Source organism: Struthio camelus, chromosome 7 (assembly GCF_040807025.1).
Source record: "Struthio camelus isolate bStrCam1 chromosome 7, bStrCam1.hap1, whole genome shotgun sequence".
Lineage (NCBI taxonomy): Eukaryota > Metazoa > Chordata > Aves > Struthioniformes > Struthionidae > Struthio > Struthio camelus.
In genome coordinates this window covers 37166385-37183157 of record NC_090948.1, presented here as the reverse complement: position 1 = coordinate 37183157, position 16773 = coordinate 37166385, and the positions used below count along the sequence as shown (strand labels likewise).

The window sequence follows — 16773 nt, the reverse complement described above, 5'->3', positions numbered from 1 at the left end:
AAAAGAGCGACGAGCTGAGATGTGGGGTGGCCGGACCGCGGCTGTCCTGACAACGGCAGAGCGGCGTGAGCGCGGGTCCTGCCTTTCTCGCTCCGCATCGAGAAACTGGTCACTGACTGCAGGAAATCGCACCTCAACCTTGATGTTACTCACCCTTAGGGATATGTCAGCAGGTGGTAATCGCAGAGTGATACAGTGTTGAACGATCGCCTTTTCATCTTGGTAGTAAATTCCAATCTGTGTTAGAACATAACTCTGGTAAAATCAACACATTTTTGGAACAAATTAAAGATATGTGATTCTTAATATTTTAGTACTCCCTGATAAATCTGCATGTTTGGTCTGTTGGAATCAGGTGACAGCTTTCTGGATGTATTTCATGGTTTGCTACGCGCTAACGTAATCTATTTAAGTGTATATAATTCAGCGATAATCTCAAATTACGCTTTGGCTAAACGAGAGGGAATCTAATAAAACTGTAAAGAGTTTTGATGCGATTAATACTTATTTAGCTGTGCTTCCGGCTGCTTTCCGTACCCCTCGTGAGTAACGGCTCTGTCGCTGGGTAATTCCTGCTCCTCCTGCAAGACCGTGCCGGGGGGGGGGGGGGGGGTCAGCCGCAGCCTCAGGCCGAGGCGGGCTGCTAGATGACCCCTCTCGCCCCCGAAGCGGCGCAGAGCTGCCGCGCTCGGGTCGCTGCTCCGGCCTCGTCAGCCGGCTTCTCGCGAGCGCGCCGCTCTCCGGCGCCGGCGGGGAGCCCGCCGCAGGTGCCAAACGGCCGCGCCGCGCGTGGGGCCGCGCCGGGGCCAACCCCCCCCTTCCCCGTGGGCGCCCCCGCGCCGGCCGCCCCCGGTGTGTGTGTGAGGGGAGGGGAGGGGGGGGGACCTACGGCCCCGCCCCGCTGCCGTCCCGCGCGGCGGCCGGACTCTTTGGCGCGCGCGAGGCCCCTCCGCGCGCGCGGCCCGGCGGAGGGAGACGGCGCGTGGTGCCGGTCGCCATGGCAGCGGGCTGCGTGGGCGGAGTGGTCGGGGCCGCAGCGCGGCGGTGAGCGCGCCAGCGAGCGCGCGCCCCCCCCCCTCCGCCCCCCGCCCGCCCCTCGCTGTTTGTGTCAGCCTGCTCGCCGCGGCGGAGCTGCCCGCGGCGCCCGCCCGCCCGGCGCGGCGCGGCTCGGCCCCGGCCCGGCCCGGCCCGCCGCCCAGGCGAAGAGCCGCGCGCCTCCCCCCCGCCCCGCTGCGCTGCGCTGCCGCCATGGGCGGCCCGTAGAGGCGCGGGCTCGGCGGCGGTGCGGTGCCTGCGCGGCGGCGGCGGCGGCCATGGCGGTGGCGGTGGAGACGCGGCCGGAGCTGGTGGGGAAGCGGTTCCTGTGCGTCGGCGGCGGCGGCAGCGAGGAGCCGCCGGAGAGCGGGCGCTGGCGGGCCGGGGTCATCCGCGCCGTGTCCCAGCGGGACTCGCACAGCCCCGACCTGGCGGTAAGAGCCCCCGCGGCGGCGGCGCCCCCCGTCCCGCGCTGAGGCGGGGGCTGCGGCGGCGGCGGCGGGGGATGACACAGCCTTTCGCCTCCTTCCCGCCCGCGGGGCGCCGGGCGGGCAGCGGCCGCCGTCCCCCTCCCTCTGCCCCTAAATTCCCCTCCCGGTTAGCGCGGAGGTGCCGGCGGCGGGGCGGTGCCGGTGTCCCCCTTCCCTCCCCCACCCCCGGCCCCCCAGGGTGGCCGCGGGGCCCGGCCGGCGCGCGCTCGCTGCCCGCGCGGCGGCCGCCGCGTAACGGTCGCCCAACGGCCGCGTAACGGTCGCCCAACGGCCGCGGCGGTGGGCGAGCGCGGCAGTGCCGCTCTTCCGCGGAGCTGCCCGACGCGTTGTGCGCTGCGGGTAAATATGCGCGTTTCCGCGGAGTGTGGGAGCTGCCGTTGTTCAGCATGAGCTGCCGGGGTCAGCCGTACTTGACGTGACGGTGAAAATTATTAAAAGAATGTCATTGTTTCTTTCCCTTTTATGTCTGCTGTCACTGTTTTCCTAAGGGGTGTAGGAATGCGCGCGGAGGCTGGCGAATGAGCCAGGATATATGCTGTTGTGTCCAGGCGCGTTCTCGCTGGGGAGGGGGGACACGACCAGGATTTCCTTGGGTTAGTGCTTTGAATACATAATCTGTAAAATGGAGTTTTATTGTGCTCGCTAGACTTCGTCGTTATTTGATTTGTAAATTCTGTGGCCGAATGGGCGTTACGCTCCTGCTGTGATTGTCTCGTTCCATGTTTTTATGTTATTTGTTGCTTTTGAAATCACATTGAAAAATATCACGACTATGCAAATCTGCATTACGTAGGCTGGAAAAGAATCACTGGAGTGCCCAGGGCTTTCCACACTGCTGCTGGTGAGGTGGAGTGATCCGCATTTCAGCCGCGTTCCCAGTGCAATGTAGTCTTTTTTACAGAATCGTCAAGCAAGCGATTATGTGATTTTAGAGATCGTTGATTGCTCGCGATGGTGCAAAAACTATGATTGGCAAAATTAATCTGAAAACTCCTGCTTTTGTACATCCCAGGCTTTAAGTTTTATTTTAGAAACAGAACACACGTGACCCTTGAAACAGTACTTTGTTACTGTATCGTAGTTTTTCATTGTCCAGGCATAGTTTGAGCAGGGTGCTCTTCATGCCCTTCTGTACTGAAATCGTCTGCGTTTTCAGCCTTTGGTCATATATGAGAATAGTCTAGAATATTTTTAAAATCTATTTCAAGTGTTATTCTTACAGGGTGGTGTTGTGGATTCTGTCTACAGTATTATGAAAACACTGAGTAACGTTTAGGGAGATGTTTACTAACATTTGCTAGTTAGAGCCATAACTTATAAACTCTAGGGGCTGAACTGACATAAAAGAGGAAAGGTGCTAAAACGAGGCTCTTCAGGGGTTGTATCTTTTGTGTTAAGTATGCTTTTGTGTTATGTATGCTGCCTATTGTAAGTACTTGCCTTTCTTGTTACTTTAGTATCCAAGTGCTCTTCAGGTTCTCTCCCGTTACAATTCTTAGTGATCTAAAGACAAATTATTTTCTCTGTTTTATGGATGGGGTCCTGAGACAGCATGACTAAGGGTATGTCAATGTGTTACAGTGGAGCGTCATTGAGATAGATATAAACCAGTGGAGAAGCAAATATTTAGCCTGGATCCAGTGCAGTGCTAACATGGCTATATTCCTTCTGGTATTTGAGCTAGCTACCCATCACTGCATTATGCTGTGTACATATTCTCCTAGTGACTTGAGAGTGCAGGAAGCCTGTGAAGGTTTTGGAAGTGTTTTCTAGGTCTAGTGAGTTCCAGACTGGTATCTTAACTACTGGAGCATCATTGTCCTCTCTGTGAGCTATATATGGTTTTCATGTTACCTGTTCTCTGTCCCCAAGGCAGGAACAAGTGTAAATAACAAAGGGAGTGGGTAGGGGAAGAAACAATGAAGTTTATGTTAACAACAGGTAGTTTCTATGGGTTAGACTCTTTTGCATTTGCAGCGAACCTTAACATCTCATTAGTTGGTAGCTGATATGAGTGTCCTCTTCTGTATGTTTCCCCCCACCCCCCTGCAGTGAAGGACAACAGCTTTTTTGTTGGTCCTGGTTCCACATATACTATCACAGATGGAGTGAGTGTTCTTTTCATCCTTGCACAGCTTTGGTTTTCAGGTGGTTATCCTCATGAATAACTCCAGACCCTTCTGTTACTTATCAGCAGAGTGAAATTGTAATGCTTTTTAACAGTTTCATTGATGCCCACAGGGTGCAACGTAAAAATGTTGAAATTGACTTTTTGTCAATTTTGTGTATTCCTGGTCCCTGTGTAGGGGATGGACTTTGCAGAAAGGGAAGATGCCCACCGCTGTAGAAGAGAAGAGGTCATCAACAGGCATTTTCAAAATTCGTTGCACCCATATGGAGCCAACTTACCTTTTAATCCTGGCTTTGCAAGGAAATATCATTTACGTTGCCTTTGTGTCTTTTCTCCCTTAATAAGTGTGAACCCCTCAGGCAGTTTCAGACAGCTTAAGAGTGGGGAGAGGTCTGAAGAAAATTACCTCCCCCAAGTCTGTGAGTTGACATCTGAGGAGAGGGGAGGGCCACTCCCTCTCCCTCCACCCCCCCCCCCCCAAAAAAGCCATAAAGGGAAGGAGGTCATGCATTTTGTGTGCCCCTCCTGAAAGCTAAGAGGCCATTTCCAGCTGGCCATCCAGCATGTACATAGCTTCAAATCAGATATAGCATATGCTGCCTCTTGCTTAGCCCTGTATCAACATGGGTAAGTGATGGAGCTGATGGTATTGTGAAAGTGGGTTTAAGGGCATGAGAAGGAGCTGAGAGTTAGCAGAAGTATGAGGATAAGTGTGAGGGTTTGGAATTGGGAAAATAGGGACAACTTGAGAATTTTATGAGGTAAAGGATCTCAGGGAGATGTGGGCAAGCTTGGAGGCAGCTGATGTAATTAATGACAGCTGACCCAAGGGCTTGACAGAGCAAATCCGTAGGAAACCAAGCTCTATTTGTAGGAGCAAATCCATAGGAAACCAATCTCTGTTAGTCCTGCTGTAAACGGAACACCTCTTGAATCAGAAACTTCAGCCGTGGAATGCTAGGCTACGTGCTCTCCTCTGAGAAGCAGGCAAACAAACGTTCCCGTTTTGATACACTACTTTGTTTCATGATTGTATCTTCCTAACTAAATTCTTTAATTTTTTCATAGTTGAAATTACCATCCGCATAAGGAGATGAAATGGAAAAATAATAGTGATGTTTTAAAATGTTCAGTGGTAAAGAACTCTGATATCCCATATCATCACCTTGATAATATTAGGTCTCTCCTACCGCCTGACAATATGTTAAATAACTAAGTCCATTTCCTTATATTTTCATGATTGTAATGTAGCTAAAAAGTAGTCTCTTGTTTTAAAAAAAACAAAAAAACAAAAAAAACCCATCTTACAGAGAAAGAAAATTATTGAAGTGTCTTTTCTTCCACTGCTTCATGGAAATTTTGCTACCTTCTGCTTTGCTGTTAATGTATCGCTGGTAGGGAATATGGTGAGAATAATTGGCACTGTTGCATGTACTGTTGGCCTTCTGGAAGGTATGTTGCTCTTGCGGTACATGCAGATCCTTCTTGCCAGAGTTTGGAACCCTTGTCTCCTACTAATTCATGATGCAATGTTTAGAGACATTTAATAACACTTGCTATACAGGTATAACTGTATACAATTGAATCCAGGAGTTTTCTGGATGACTTCTATGGTCTGAGTCACAACTTGTAGTTAGACCTCTTGGTCTCTCAATCTTGAGCATTCCTATTGCATAAACAGCATTTATTTACAGATAGAAATGCAAGCAACTTAGCTGATTTGTTCTGTTTGTTTCGCTAGTCGTTGAGAGAATTTATAACCTCCTTTCTCCTTAATTAACAGTGGGTATTATTAGAGGTAGCTGGGAACTCTCTTTCTCCTTATTGCTAACTGTCTAGAAAAGCCTGTGTGCTGCTCTGATTGCAGTGATAAGTCTGGGCATCTAAAGAAACAGCCAGGAGGAAAGAGATGGAGTCGACACCATATGATCTCCCTGGTCTCTGCTGTCCCATAACAATTGCTTTCTGGGCCACAATTTGCAAAATGCCTGTTTAATCACTATTGCCAAGATTGTACATGGTGATGGCAGAGCGAAAGGATGTCTCTTTCCTATATCATGCTAAAAAGCGATTATTTACTGGGATTCTTATCTATTGGATGTCTGCTGGATTTTTTTTTTTTTTTTTTACTTATTTAGCTTACTGGAATTACTTCTGTGTTCTGTAATGTTTTTACAATTTTCCTGCCGTATATTGAATATAGTGATATATTGTGTTGTGTATTTTGTCTACATGAGAGAGAAAATAGAAATTGGGCTTTAGAAAAGTAATGTGCAACTCTTAATAGAAAGTATATTTATAAGTTGCAGTGATTTGTAATCAAGTATACTTTTATTAATGTGTGAATTTTGCTGTCATGTCGTTATGGCAGAGTTGGATGACAAAATCAAGAACTGAGTACTCTGAGAGTCTTAAATGTCTTATGATAGGCAGATGTAACATTTAGTAATTGTGCGTGGGGAAATATATTATGGCAATAAATCACAATGTGTTAAATAGGCTTTTATGAAGGAGGTACATTCAGAATGCTAGTGATAGTTTTAAGAAGTTGTTTCATTTTTATTTACAGTAAAATGGATAAGCTGTACTAGGGGAAAGTATACTAAAACAGTAACATTACCAAAATCATTAATGTATTCTATCTTTGGACAAAAAAAGAATTATTTAAAGTTCACCATATCCTATTAAAATAATTTGAAGAGAATAACAGTAGACATCATGTGTGTGTGTTAACTGGATTTGCCATCACCTAACAGTAAAATATAAATTTACAAAGCAATGGAAACTTATTGGTACACAGTTACAGCCAGCATGAAAATAATTTGAAATAATTACAGATAATTTGAAAATAAAATATTTTAGAGAAGTACTCCATATGCTGAGAGTTTCTCACTGAAAGACGAAGTTAAATTTGCTTCCACTGAGTATGGACCAGTTCTTCACCCAGATTTTTTATGGCCTGAATTTGATCTAATCTCCCTACTTTCTCCCTCCTGAAACTTCCTGAATGCAATATAGCCTTATTCCGCTGTCGCAGAATGGCACTTCTGTATGTTACATTGCTTTCTGCCATATATTGATTTTAGTGCAATATTTTGGGTGTTATCCTGTATGTTCCTTTCACTAAGCTAGTATTTAAGGAGAAATTAACTGTGTTAAATTTTTAAAATGCATTCGAGCTAACTTATTTAAAAATGAAACTCTTCATTCATTCCTTATTTTAGAATTACGTGCCCAGCAGCTCTTACTTATTAGCCTTAAGATAAACTCAAAAACACGGAAAATTCTTCAATATAACCGTTTTCTAAAGTAAATAATGAAATATACTTTAAACTAGTTGCACATAACTTGGTGGTGGTTAGTGGAACTTAAAAATACTATATATTTCTCTAGCAGCATCTGGATTAAAGATGAAGAGCAAGTTGCTGATGAGAAGCCCATCTTATTATTTACTCCAGCTTTTGGAGATAATACTAAACATGCCAGTGTTTAGCACATCGCTGCTCCCTTGGGATCCAAACAAGGGCTAATGTTGTGAGATACATTTTGTGTGTGTGTGTTGAAGTTGATTTGAAAGGAGTGGGGGAAACTCAAAAAGCAACAGGGATTTAGGCAATTTTCAGTTGTTTATACTGTTTTGTATCAGTATCGAAGCCAACAAGAATCTTTTAAGTTTTAGTGCGTGTCAGCTGGATGATTTCTTCTTGGCTCAGTGGTAAAGAAAACTTCCTATTTCCTTTCTGTGTTTCTAATAAGATTGAGCCTGTCATCCTGTGTCTGTTAACATCACCTCATCTGTCCTCCAGAGTTAGTTCAGTTACTGTTTTAAAAAAAAGAGTATTTTTTCCCAGTAATTTGACAAAAAGGTCAAACACAGGAGTATTCCTATGAAATTGACTGCAAGGATTCAATGCTGTATACTTGTGCCTTTCTCTTCTCTTTGCTTTTGTACAGATAGAAACCTGAACGTGTATATCAAAACATAAATACGCTAGGGGATTGTGAGGAAAGGTTTATTTGAATATCAAGAGTACAAACAGAATTTCTGTATCCTGGGCTAGGGATTAATCAATTTGATTAATTTGCTACACACATGTCAAAATACTCAGTGGTAAATGGAAAATGGAAGGTTTCATCATTTATTTAAACCCTTTGCTAAGCATTTAGAAAGGTGTATCAGGTATTTTTAATCAAAAAAGCATTCACTCTTGCCTTTTATATGCTGCACGTGCAAACAACGTATTAGTCCACGTTCATGTTACATCAGGTCTTTCTCGTCCTAGAACTTCATGTGAATCTGTGGCAGTTTGTCTCTCAAAAGCTGGGCCATCAACATGTTAAAGCGTTTTTCAAAATGCCTAGCAATTTTATAAGAAGCCGTTCTTTTGGTGCAGATGCCAAGATGTCAGAGCCTTCTATTTGAGAATAGTGGAACTGTTCTTCTGTGTCATATTGAATATTAGGAGGAGAAAGTGGTACTTCTAAAATTTGTCCAAAACTAAGCTCAACTTTCTTCTGATCCTACTCTCAGTAAACTGTAGAGATGTTAGATTTCGTTGGTGATCTTTAAGCTCTGCTTGGATCAAGCTTTCCCTTCCTGTGGGGCTCAGTGAGCTGCTTCTGCTTTTTCTGGAGGAAAGCTGGTAGTAATCATTTAAAAATTTACTGGATGTTGGCAACGAGGCTGTTCTCTTAGGAGAGACATACCGTTATGACATGCTATTACCTGTTCATCCCCTATAATGTAGAGCGCCATACCTGAGAGAGAATTTCTTGGAGCTTAGCTTTGTATCAGGCTTTCAGGGTTGCCCTAGGAATGAGTCCCCTCCTAGCCATGGTAGGTAGGGACTAAGGCCTACTTTTCATGGGCACACATAATCAGCCAATTCTTTGAAGCCAGTGGAAAAAGAGTTAATATTCCAACTCTTCTCGAGATGCTTTCATTCATGGGTAAACTAATACTATGTTGCTTAATCGTATTGAGGTATTCAGAAAACAATTCTCTCTGGTTGATTTGTGCTATTCCCATGTGATGCTTTTACTTAATACGGTAGAATGAGAGCAGGGGAACCAGAAGAACCTTGGAGGTTTTGCTGTGTTTTGCTTTCTAGCCATTTTCTAAAAATATTTTTATTGATTTCATAAAATATTTTACTTTAAACAGCTGTTACTGTTTTTCATTAACTGGAATGGAGAGACTTACTTATGAGGGAGGAGTTGCCTCTGATGTTAACACACAGAAGCGGGCTTTGAACTAGTTCGTGTACTCTGTGCAGAGCTTTGTGGGCACACAAAATGCAGGGTAAACAGCAAGGCCTTTAGCTTCACTCTACCATGGCATCAACTTTAGAAGTTTTGGAGACTGTGGTTCCACAGACATTTCTCTTGGTGGCACTGCTGGCTTAATTTTTTAACCCTGAACAGTTTCCTGATCATTTCACCATATGGCACTTCAAGCAGTTGTACTGAGGCTAAGGAGGTGGTAAGGGATCAGAGGCAAATGGCTGAGGGCACTCAGCTTAAGCTGGCACCATTTCCAAGAGAAATGTCTGTGGGACCACGGCCTGAATGAAGCTGTTTAAAACTAGCTTAAATATCCTTCGATGAATTGCAGTCACTGTAACTTTTAGATGTATTCTAAACCATTAAAAGCATGTATTCACTCAGTATGAATAAATTCTTCTTTCCTTTTAATAAGGACATAATATGTTCAGAATAACCTGTAATATGATCATTCAGTGTCTGTTGATGCTGAACCTACTTGCAAAGGCAAATTTTGGAAGAATAGATACGAAATAAAACTGTTTGAGGGGAAACTCTAGGGATCTAGATGTTAAAATCTATACACTTCCGATGCCTCAATAAAATGTTGCATAGAGTATTTGTGCATAAATATGATTATCTTTTTGCCTGTTCTGAATAGCACTGAAATTACTGTAGACGTTTAAATGACTGCAGTTAGGCTCCACAGCAAGTAGCTTATTACTATGTATGATAACTCAAGTAGATGCTACTGAATTAGTTCATGTTAGGTTAACTCATCAGAGTTTTATTTTTTTTGCAGGGGGACAGGGTTCTTTAATAAAATGGAAGCTTAAAATCTAGAGTATAATTTTTCTGTGAAAAAAGAGATCACTTGCTGAGTCGTTGCCAGGTGGCCCAAATCAGATCTAAGTTCTGCATGTTGGTTGAGGAGTGAATAGAAAGTTGTATTTTGGGGGGAGCATTGGCAAAGGTGATTCATTTTGATACAGTCCTCCAACTTACTTCTTTTCTTTTTCCTTTCCTGAAATGGAGAATGTGCATTTACTACCTGTGGGGATGGGGTGGGGGGAACACTCCACAAACAAGCAATGCAAAAGCCAATATCAAACAGACAGACAGAAAAACCTGTTGGGATAACCATAGGAAATACATGATTGATAAAACTGCTTAGTAGTTATAGATAATCTTGGAGAGGGTAACAGGATAGCAGTGAACTTTTAGCTTGGGGCTTGCTATTAACATCTAGGTTTTTGTTATATCCTAGTTTTTTCTTAAGCAGAACTCCTGGATTTCAGTTTCACATCTTTGATCATCCTCAATAACGAGTAGGTCATCAAAGAAGGGAGTGAAGGCATGCAAGAAAGGCATGGTACAAACGGTCTCTAGGAGAGAGGTTAGTGACTTTTTGGGCTATAGATTGCTACTGGCTTCTAATACTTTGTGGATCACCATGAGTTCATTAACATTTGAGACAAAAATAGGGGAGCTGATGTATTTGAAGACTAAATGTGAACCACGTACCGTAGTCTTAAGAAGTCTAGTTGTGATATGTGGCTATAATACCTGTAAAATTTTGGCATACAGCTATGCTTCCTCGGTGTTTTTCCTCTAGCTATTTGTAGCTCAGGATCTTCATCCAACAGAGGTCTTTGTGTTTAATAGCCCTTGCTGGATTTTTCCTAAATGAGTTTGTAGGAACCCTTTTTGAATCCCTGTGAACTTTTCAACATCTTGAGACAAAGAAGGGTCAAAGTTTAACTGTGAGGTATGCAGTATCACTTTTTTTTTTTTTTTTTCAGGCATGTTCTGGTTCCAGTTTCCCTTTACTATTTGTTAACCAGAAAGACTTGGAGAGATCTAGTCTTGTATCTGGAATCCTTCAATGACCCCCTCCAAATCAACAGCTAAACAGCTGAACCAAATTTTTCCCAAAGTGTGTGGAGTTTGTGTGTCTTAAATGGCTGTATACACGGAAACCTGCAACTTGGTGTTGTTTGCTTTTACAAGTTGTTCCTCATCGATTTAATTTCGGATGCCACCAAGAATTGAAAGAGAAGCATAACGTTGTCAAGTATTGTTTAATTTTTCAGGAAATAAAGTAACATTTTAAATGAATTCTAAATTGTGAAGATTAATTTTTCAGTTATGGTAAACAAACTATGCATTGTGAGTTCATTTATATTTTAGCATACCCAGAAAAGGTGGTCAAAGCTTCGTGGTGGTCTGTTTGGTAGCAGTTAAACAGTGAGTAAAGCTTACAAAGGGAAAAAAGGATAGGTTGAAATACTTCCAGATTCCTAACTAGTAATCTGGATGGACTATCCTAAATATACTTGATCTTTCTGTATCCTTTCATATTTTAATATTTCTATATAGGTCAGAATGTCATATGTCGTATGTGAATATTTTCAGACAGTGTTCATGACCGTTTCTTAATTTGATGGGTTACTTCTCCTTCTGTTTGTCTTTGTAAAGGAATAATCAATTTTGACTCGCTGAAAGAAATCTCAATGTATTTGTATAAATGGAAAGTGTTTTGAGTGCTTTGTCACTTAGTACCATATTTTTCCTTTGGAAATTTTCTTAGTCTACATTAGGCTGTTCCTCTTGCTACCTATAGATTTTTATGTAATTGAAACTTAATGACATCCAGAATGAAACTGTGGTATTGCTGTCTCATTGATCATAATTTGAGCCATGTGCATGCCTTGTTTCTTAGGCTGTCAATTTGGCATTTTTCAAGGCGATTGTAGAACTCGGCTTTTTTGCTGATGTTCTTATTGCTTTGTTTTCTTCTCTTCCCAGGATTTGCCTGTATCTGCTTGCTACTGTCAGGTTTTCACCATGAAGGGGAATAATTTGTACTATAGCGTGCTACTCTTTTTCATGGGACTGGATACACAAGGGAGATCCTGATCTGGAGCCTTACTTTACAGCTCTGTAGTTGGAATAGAGAATTGTGGGCTGGAAACTGAGGTCCCTTGGAGAGTAACACAGCAGCTTAGTTCTGGGAGTTTGGAAGTTGGGTCTTACAAACTGAATGTTACTTCCCAGCTTTTCTAAGGTATGTGGTGGAGAGAGGAGTTGCCTGATACCATTATAGAGTTGGACTGCCTGGGGATCACAAAAGCAGTCCTGAGAGCATCTGTGCTAACGCAGTCAAGTTGCCTCTGGATTTGTGCTTCTTGGTTGGTTACCCTTTTAACTGAATTTTGACCAAGATTGCTGTTGAACTCTTCCTTTATCAGTTATGAGAGTTCAAACCGGCAGCTAGCCTTAATGTGGGTTAGTTTATCAGGTGTCTAGGTAAAAGCAAACTCCGACTGAAGCTTTATCCACCCTCAGGCTATTCAGAGTATCTCTAGAATGTGAGCTTATTGTCTGAACTCATGGAGTTAGTTAACTGTTTCCTTCTATGTGGAAAAGATTTTTTTGTTGTTTTTTTGGTTGGTTGGCCTTTGTTGTTGTTGTTAACAGTGCTTAGAAGACAGTGGTGCCCAACTTAAATATGTGAGAGAGTCACTGAATGCTACTTTTAATTAATTCAAGGTGCTTTGTCCACTGTTGGCTTCCCCCACATGCCATATCTTTCTCTATTTGGCTGTCAGCTGGACAGTGGGCAGCACATGGTTTGGAACGACACGTGTGCTGATAGGCAGCAGCTAGCTCACCATCCGTGTGTGTACGGATTTGGAAGTCACATGTGTTTGCAAGCCTCCTGTAAGAAATTAATGTGTGGATGGAAACTTCAATCTCCCATGCTCCAAGGTCCTCCACTGAGTCACTCTGTTGGTGCTCCTTAGACTGTCCCTGTGCTATGCAATTTGAGGCCCTGGAGGCAGAGCCTTTGCTGGATTTCCTATGTGGCATGTGCAGTGCTGAAACCTCTTGGCTTGGCTCAAGGTTTTGCTTGCGAGAGAAATCTCAGCCCTTTGTGAGACAGTGGAATCCAAATCCTTGAGCCCAGTGGAAGCCTTTGCCCATTTTCCTCTTTTGAAGCCTGCTCGTTTTAAGACTTGTGCACTGGCCTCGTCCATGCTGGTCATTGTGCCTGCCCCAATGTGATAATTTGTGAGCCCCTTGAGCAAGTCCTGAGAGAGGGCAAGTAGTGTCAAAGGGACTTAGTCTCCTCCCTTGAAGTCCAAAAGGGCACTTCAGTAGGGAGGCCCCTTGGGTTGCTGCCTTGAGGGAAGTGAGGTAAAGAGAGGCAAGAAGTGGCCTGAAGAGCCCTGGTGAGAGCGCTTCCTCGCTGCTTCCTCGAGGTGGGCACTGAGCATGACCAGGGCTGTGACTGGATGTTCAGAGGACATCCCTGTTCCAAGCCCTTGGGGGAACAGAAGCAAATTGAAGGGCTGGACAGTTGGTCTTTGTGTGTTTTGGGGCCCTTGGGTGTGCCCTGGCTGCTGTCACATCTGGTCATGTCCCCTGGGTGTCCGTGTTGGCTGGATATCCTCTGTGAGGTGTCACAGCGGGCGGGCGGCGTGTCACAGCGGGCGGTAGACGTGTCACAGCTGTGGGGCCGGGTGGTAGCCCCAGTGTCCTGGTGTTCCCCGTAGGAGGAGGTGGCTGGAGACAGCAGTGCTGTGCGTGGGGAGCCCTGCTGGGATGGGGAGATGGAGGGCTCTCCAAGGTGAGGATGGGACTTGGCTCTTGGGGCCCAGGCTGCCCTTGTGGGGTGAGCCAGGGACGCTGGTGGTCTGCATGTCTCTGCTGAGGTTTGGGAGGACAGAACTCTATTTGTCCAACAGCTTAAAGTTAATACAGAAGTCCCAATTTGAAAACAGGCTTGAAAAAATCTACACCTAGAAACTAGTTTTAAAAAAAAAAAAAAAAAAACCAAAAGATGATATGGTAATGAGATATTTTCTGCTAGTATTGGCATTTATGGTGATAAAAATTAGAGGTATTTCATAGGAAAATAAATATACCCACTTTGCTACAGAATTTTTTTTAACTACTGCAGTAGTACTCATGCTGTTGAGTAAGGCAGGACTTTACCTCTGCTACATTTTGTTAGTATTGTTGGCAGAATAGAATTAGGGTATGTATTCTGTGGTGTACAGCAATTGTAGTAGTGGTAAAGGCTGTTACGGTGAGCAGTAACGATAGAGTTGGGACAGTAGATGCTGGTAAGTCACACTTTGAAATATTTTTTCTATTTCTGTATTGGTTGTTTGCATATGGACTTTTTAACTGTTTCAGAACACTTTGTTAACATTATTGAAAGTAGAAAATGCTTACCCAAATACTCTTATAAAAGGTTTTACTTACATTCTGGAATAAAATAAAATACTTCAGCAGAGCTGTGCCCAAGGGGCTAACAGTTTGAAAAGTGGTAAGCCTGTAGCACTAGATCAAACTTGCAGTGGTTTATAACTTAAAATTGAAGTGTGTGTGCATTATGGGAAATATAGTATGAAAAGAATATGACAATAATTGTTCTACAGATTGTAATGTATACAAATAAAGTACAGAAAAAATTTAAAAACACTTTCACAAAATTAATGTAATCACCTTTCCGACTAAAAAGGAATTGTGAAGATGCTTTGTTAACGAGTGCCTTAAAATAACATCTCCATGTACCTTGCTGCATTCTGTGTTTTTCTTCCCTTCTAATGTTAGAAATATCAAACTACCAAGGTAGCCAGCATAATAATACTGGCAAGGGCCAGCATTGTGCAGGGAAAAGGATGTTTTACCATCACTTAGGTATAAATAGAAGATCAGACTGTTCTTTCTGGATGCATGAGTCAGAATTTTTGACACTGCTTTTAATCTTATCTCATGCAAAGCCCTTCAACTGATACGTTGTCCTAGACCTCCATTTCCTGTTCCCTACCTCCCTCATCGATGAGCACGATTTAAATTGCCTCCTTAGATCAGTCTTTCTGGCATCTTTCTATGGTAAAAGCATTTCAGACTTTTCACAAACATCTTACTCTGTCCTTGCAGTTGGAAGACTTCCAGGTAACCTCCCTTCCCTCAGGCAATAAGACTCCAGATATTGTTTGCTGTCTAATAACATCCGTTTTTAATGTGAAACACAAAGTTAATAAAACTGTTAGTCACTCATCATAACAGAAGTGGCCTTGATACCTTATTTATCAGTAGATGGCACATGGATCAGTTGGCTATTTGGTTCTGTAGATAATAAATGGGAGCAATGATTTAGGAGAGAGTTATGTAACAACTTTTTTTTTTTTTTAATTCCTATTTTTTGGGGATGATCTCAAAGGTGTGGGGTGTGTAACCTTAAAAATGGTTTTGTGATTTTGTTTGTCTGAAGGTAAGGCTACAATGTTATAGGGTAAATAGACTGAGAGAGATGATCTCGTGCCAGGTGACGGTACTGGAATTGCTGAGATTACTGTTTTTGTGTCCGTGCAACTCTTTACTTTGTATGACTCTCTTTGCTCAAGACCTTACTGTGGTAGATGCTTTGCAAACACAGAACCAAAATTGTCTGTACCTCAGGGTTTACAAAATCTGCAAGGAGAAGGAGCTGAAATGAGGATATAATGATGTGATGTTTGTGTGCAGCAGCCCAACCTTTGGGAAAACTTGTGACAGAGGAGAGGTAGGACAGATTTCTAAAGGAGTATAATGAAGTAGTTGGGCTGGTGTTTCTAAGGTATTTGTGTAAAACATGAAAGATAGCCAGGGATAAAACTCAAAGGTGGTAAATTAAACTTTTTTTTTTTTTTTTTAAGCAGGAGATGACAGTTTTTCACTAAGGATGGATTAGAAACAGGACTTGGCATTTTGTAGTTGAGCCTCTGACGGCTTTGAAAACAAAGGCAAGTAAATTATGTCAGTATAGAAAGGAGACAGAATGATGTAGAGAAGACTGTTGTCATTGTGACAGAGTAGAATGATTACTTGTGCAGCAGCGTTGTGGAAGGATGCATGTGGAGCAGAATTCTGTGAAGTCAAAGGAAAGAATGATGTAACAATTAAGGTAAGAACGTAGATAGGCCTAAAATATAGGTCCGAGTGTAAGGACCTAGGAAGAGTTGACAGAAACAGTAACAGGACAGAGGTTCTTGGCTCTGTCTTAGCCAAGTTGCACTTGAAGGTGAAAAATATGCAAGTTAGTGTCAGTGAATGACTTTAAATGGTATTGGTATGCCTAACCATAGGATTGTGCTAGCTAGTCTGATTTCGCTACTATATTTAGGTACAGTATGGATTTTTTTCCCAGGGTAGAGATTGTATGTTGTACATCTTCCATGTTAAGTTCCATACCTCTTCTGCTTCTGTGGTATGAATTTGGGAAATGGTTCTTGAAATGAGTTAAATTAGTGTTTTTTCAACTGATGCGTGCAGACCATTTGAGGTCAGGGAAGCTGAGTGGTGAGTGTAACCAGGGTGCCTTTACAGTATTTCTTGTGAAAGTTTCAGTGAATACCCATCTCAGTTTGAATGCTAACAATAGCTTTTAGTACTAGAAGCTTTGCAATCACTTCATTTGAATGTTTTACTGATAATTTAGTAGGCCCACAGTCATTAGCATCTTGATGACGTGGGTTGGTGGCAACTTCAGTTCCCAGCAGTCCTTTTGGGATATCACTTGTGACGTGAGTTATGTATTTTGTGCTATAGATATAGCAAAGACCTCTTGGTTTTCATTTTGTTTTAGAGGTTTGAATAATTGGGAGTGGCAGAAGAGTTATAGTCAAATTAACCTGGATTGCCTAAGCATGTAATAGTTGAGATACTTTTGCTGTGAGGAACTGACTAACTTGTCAAGATGTCAGATTGGTCACAAGCCAAGCTAATCACTTCTGTGGGATGTATCGAGAAAGATGGAAGAAATGCTCCGTATGTTCTGACTTGTATTCATTCAGTTTT

General features: G+C 43.0%; 1 protein-coding gene across 2 annotated transcripts in view; it reads left to right on the top strand.

The window, feature by feature from the left end:
• Window positions 1-1301: 1301 nt before the first annotated feature.
• The window catches only part of JMJD1C (jumonji domain containing 1C), a 168382-nt gene continuing 152910 nt past the window's right edge, over window positions 1302-16773 (top strand). For both annotated transcript variants that reach the window (XR_011142260.1, XM_068950822.1), the window contains exon 1: window positions 1302-1469. Coding sequence is in view for 1 of the 2 variants with exons in the window: in XM_068950822.1 (XP_068806923.1) it covers window positions 1314-1469 (156 nt within the window). In the remaining variant the exon portion in view is untranslated. The remainder of the gene's footprint in view (window positions 1470-16773) is intronic.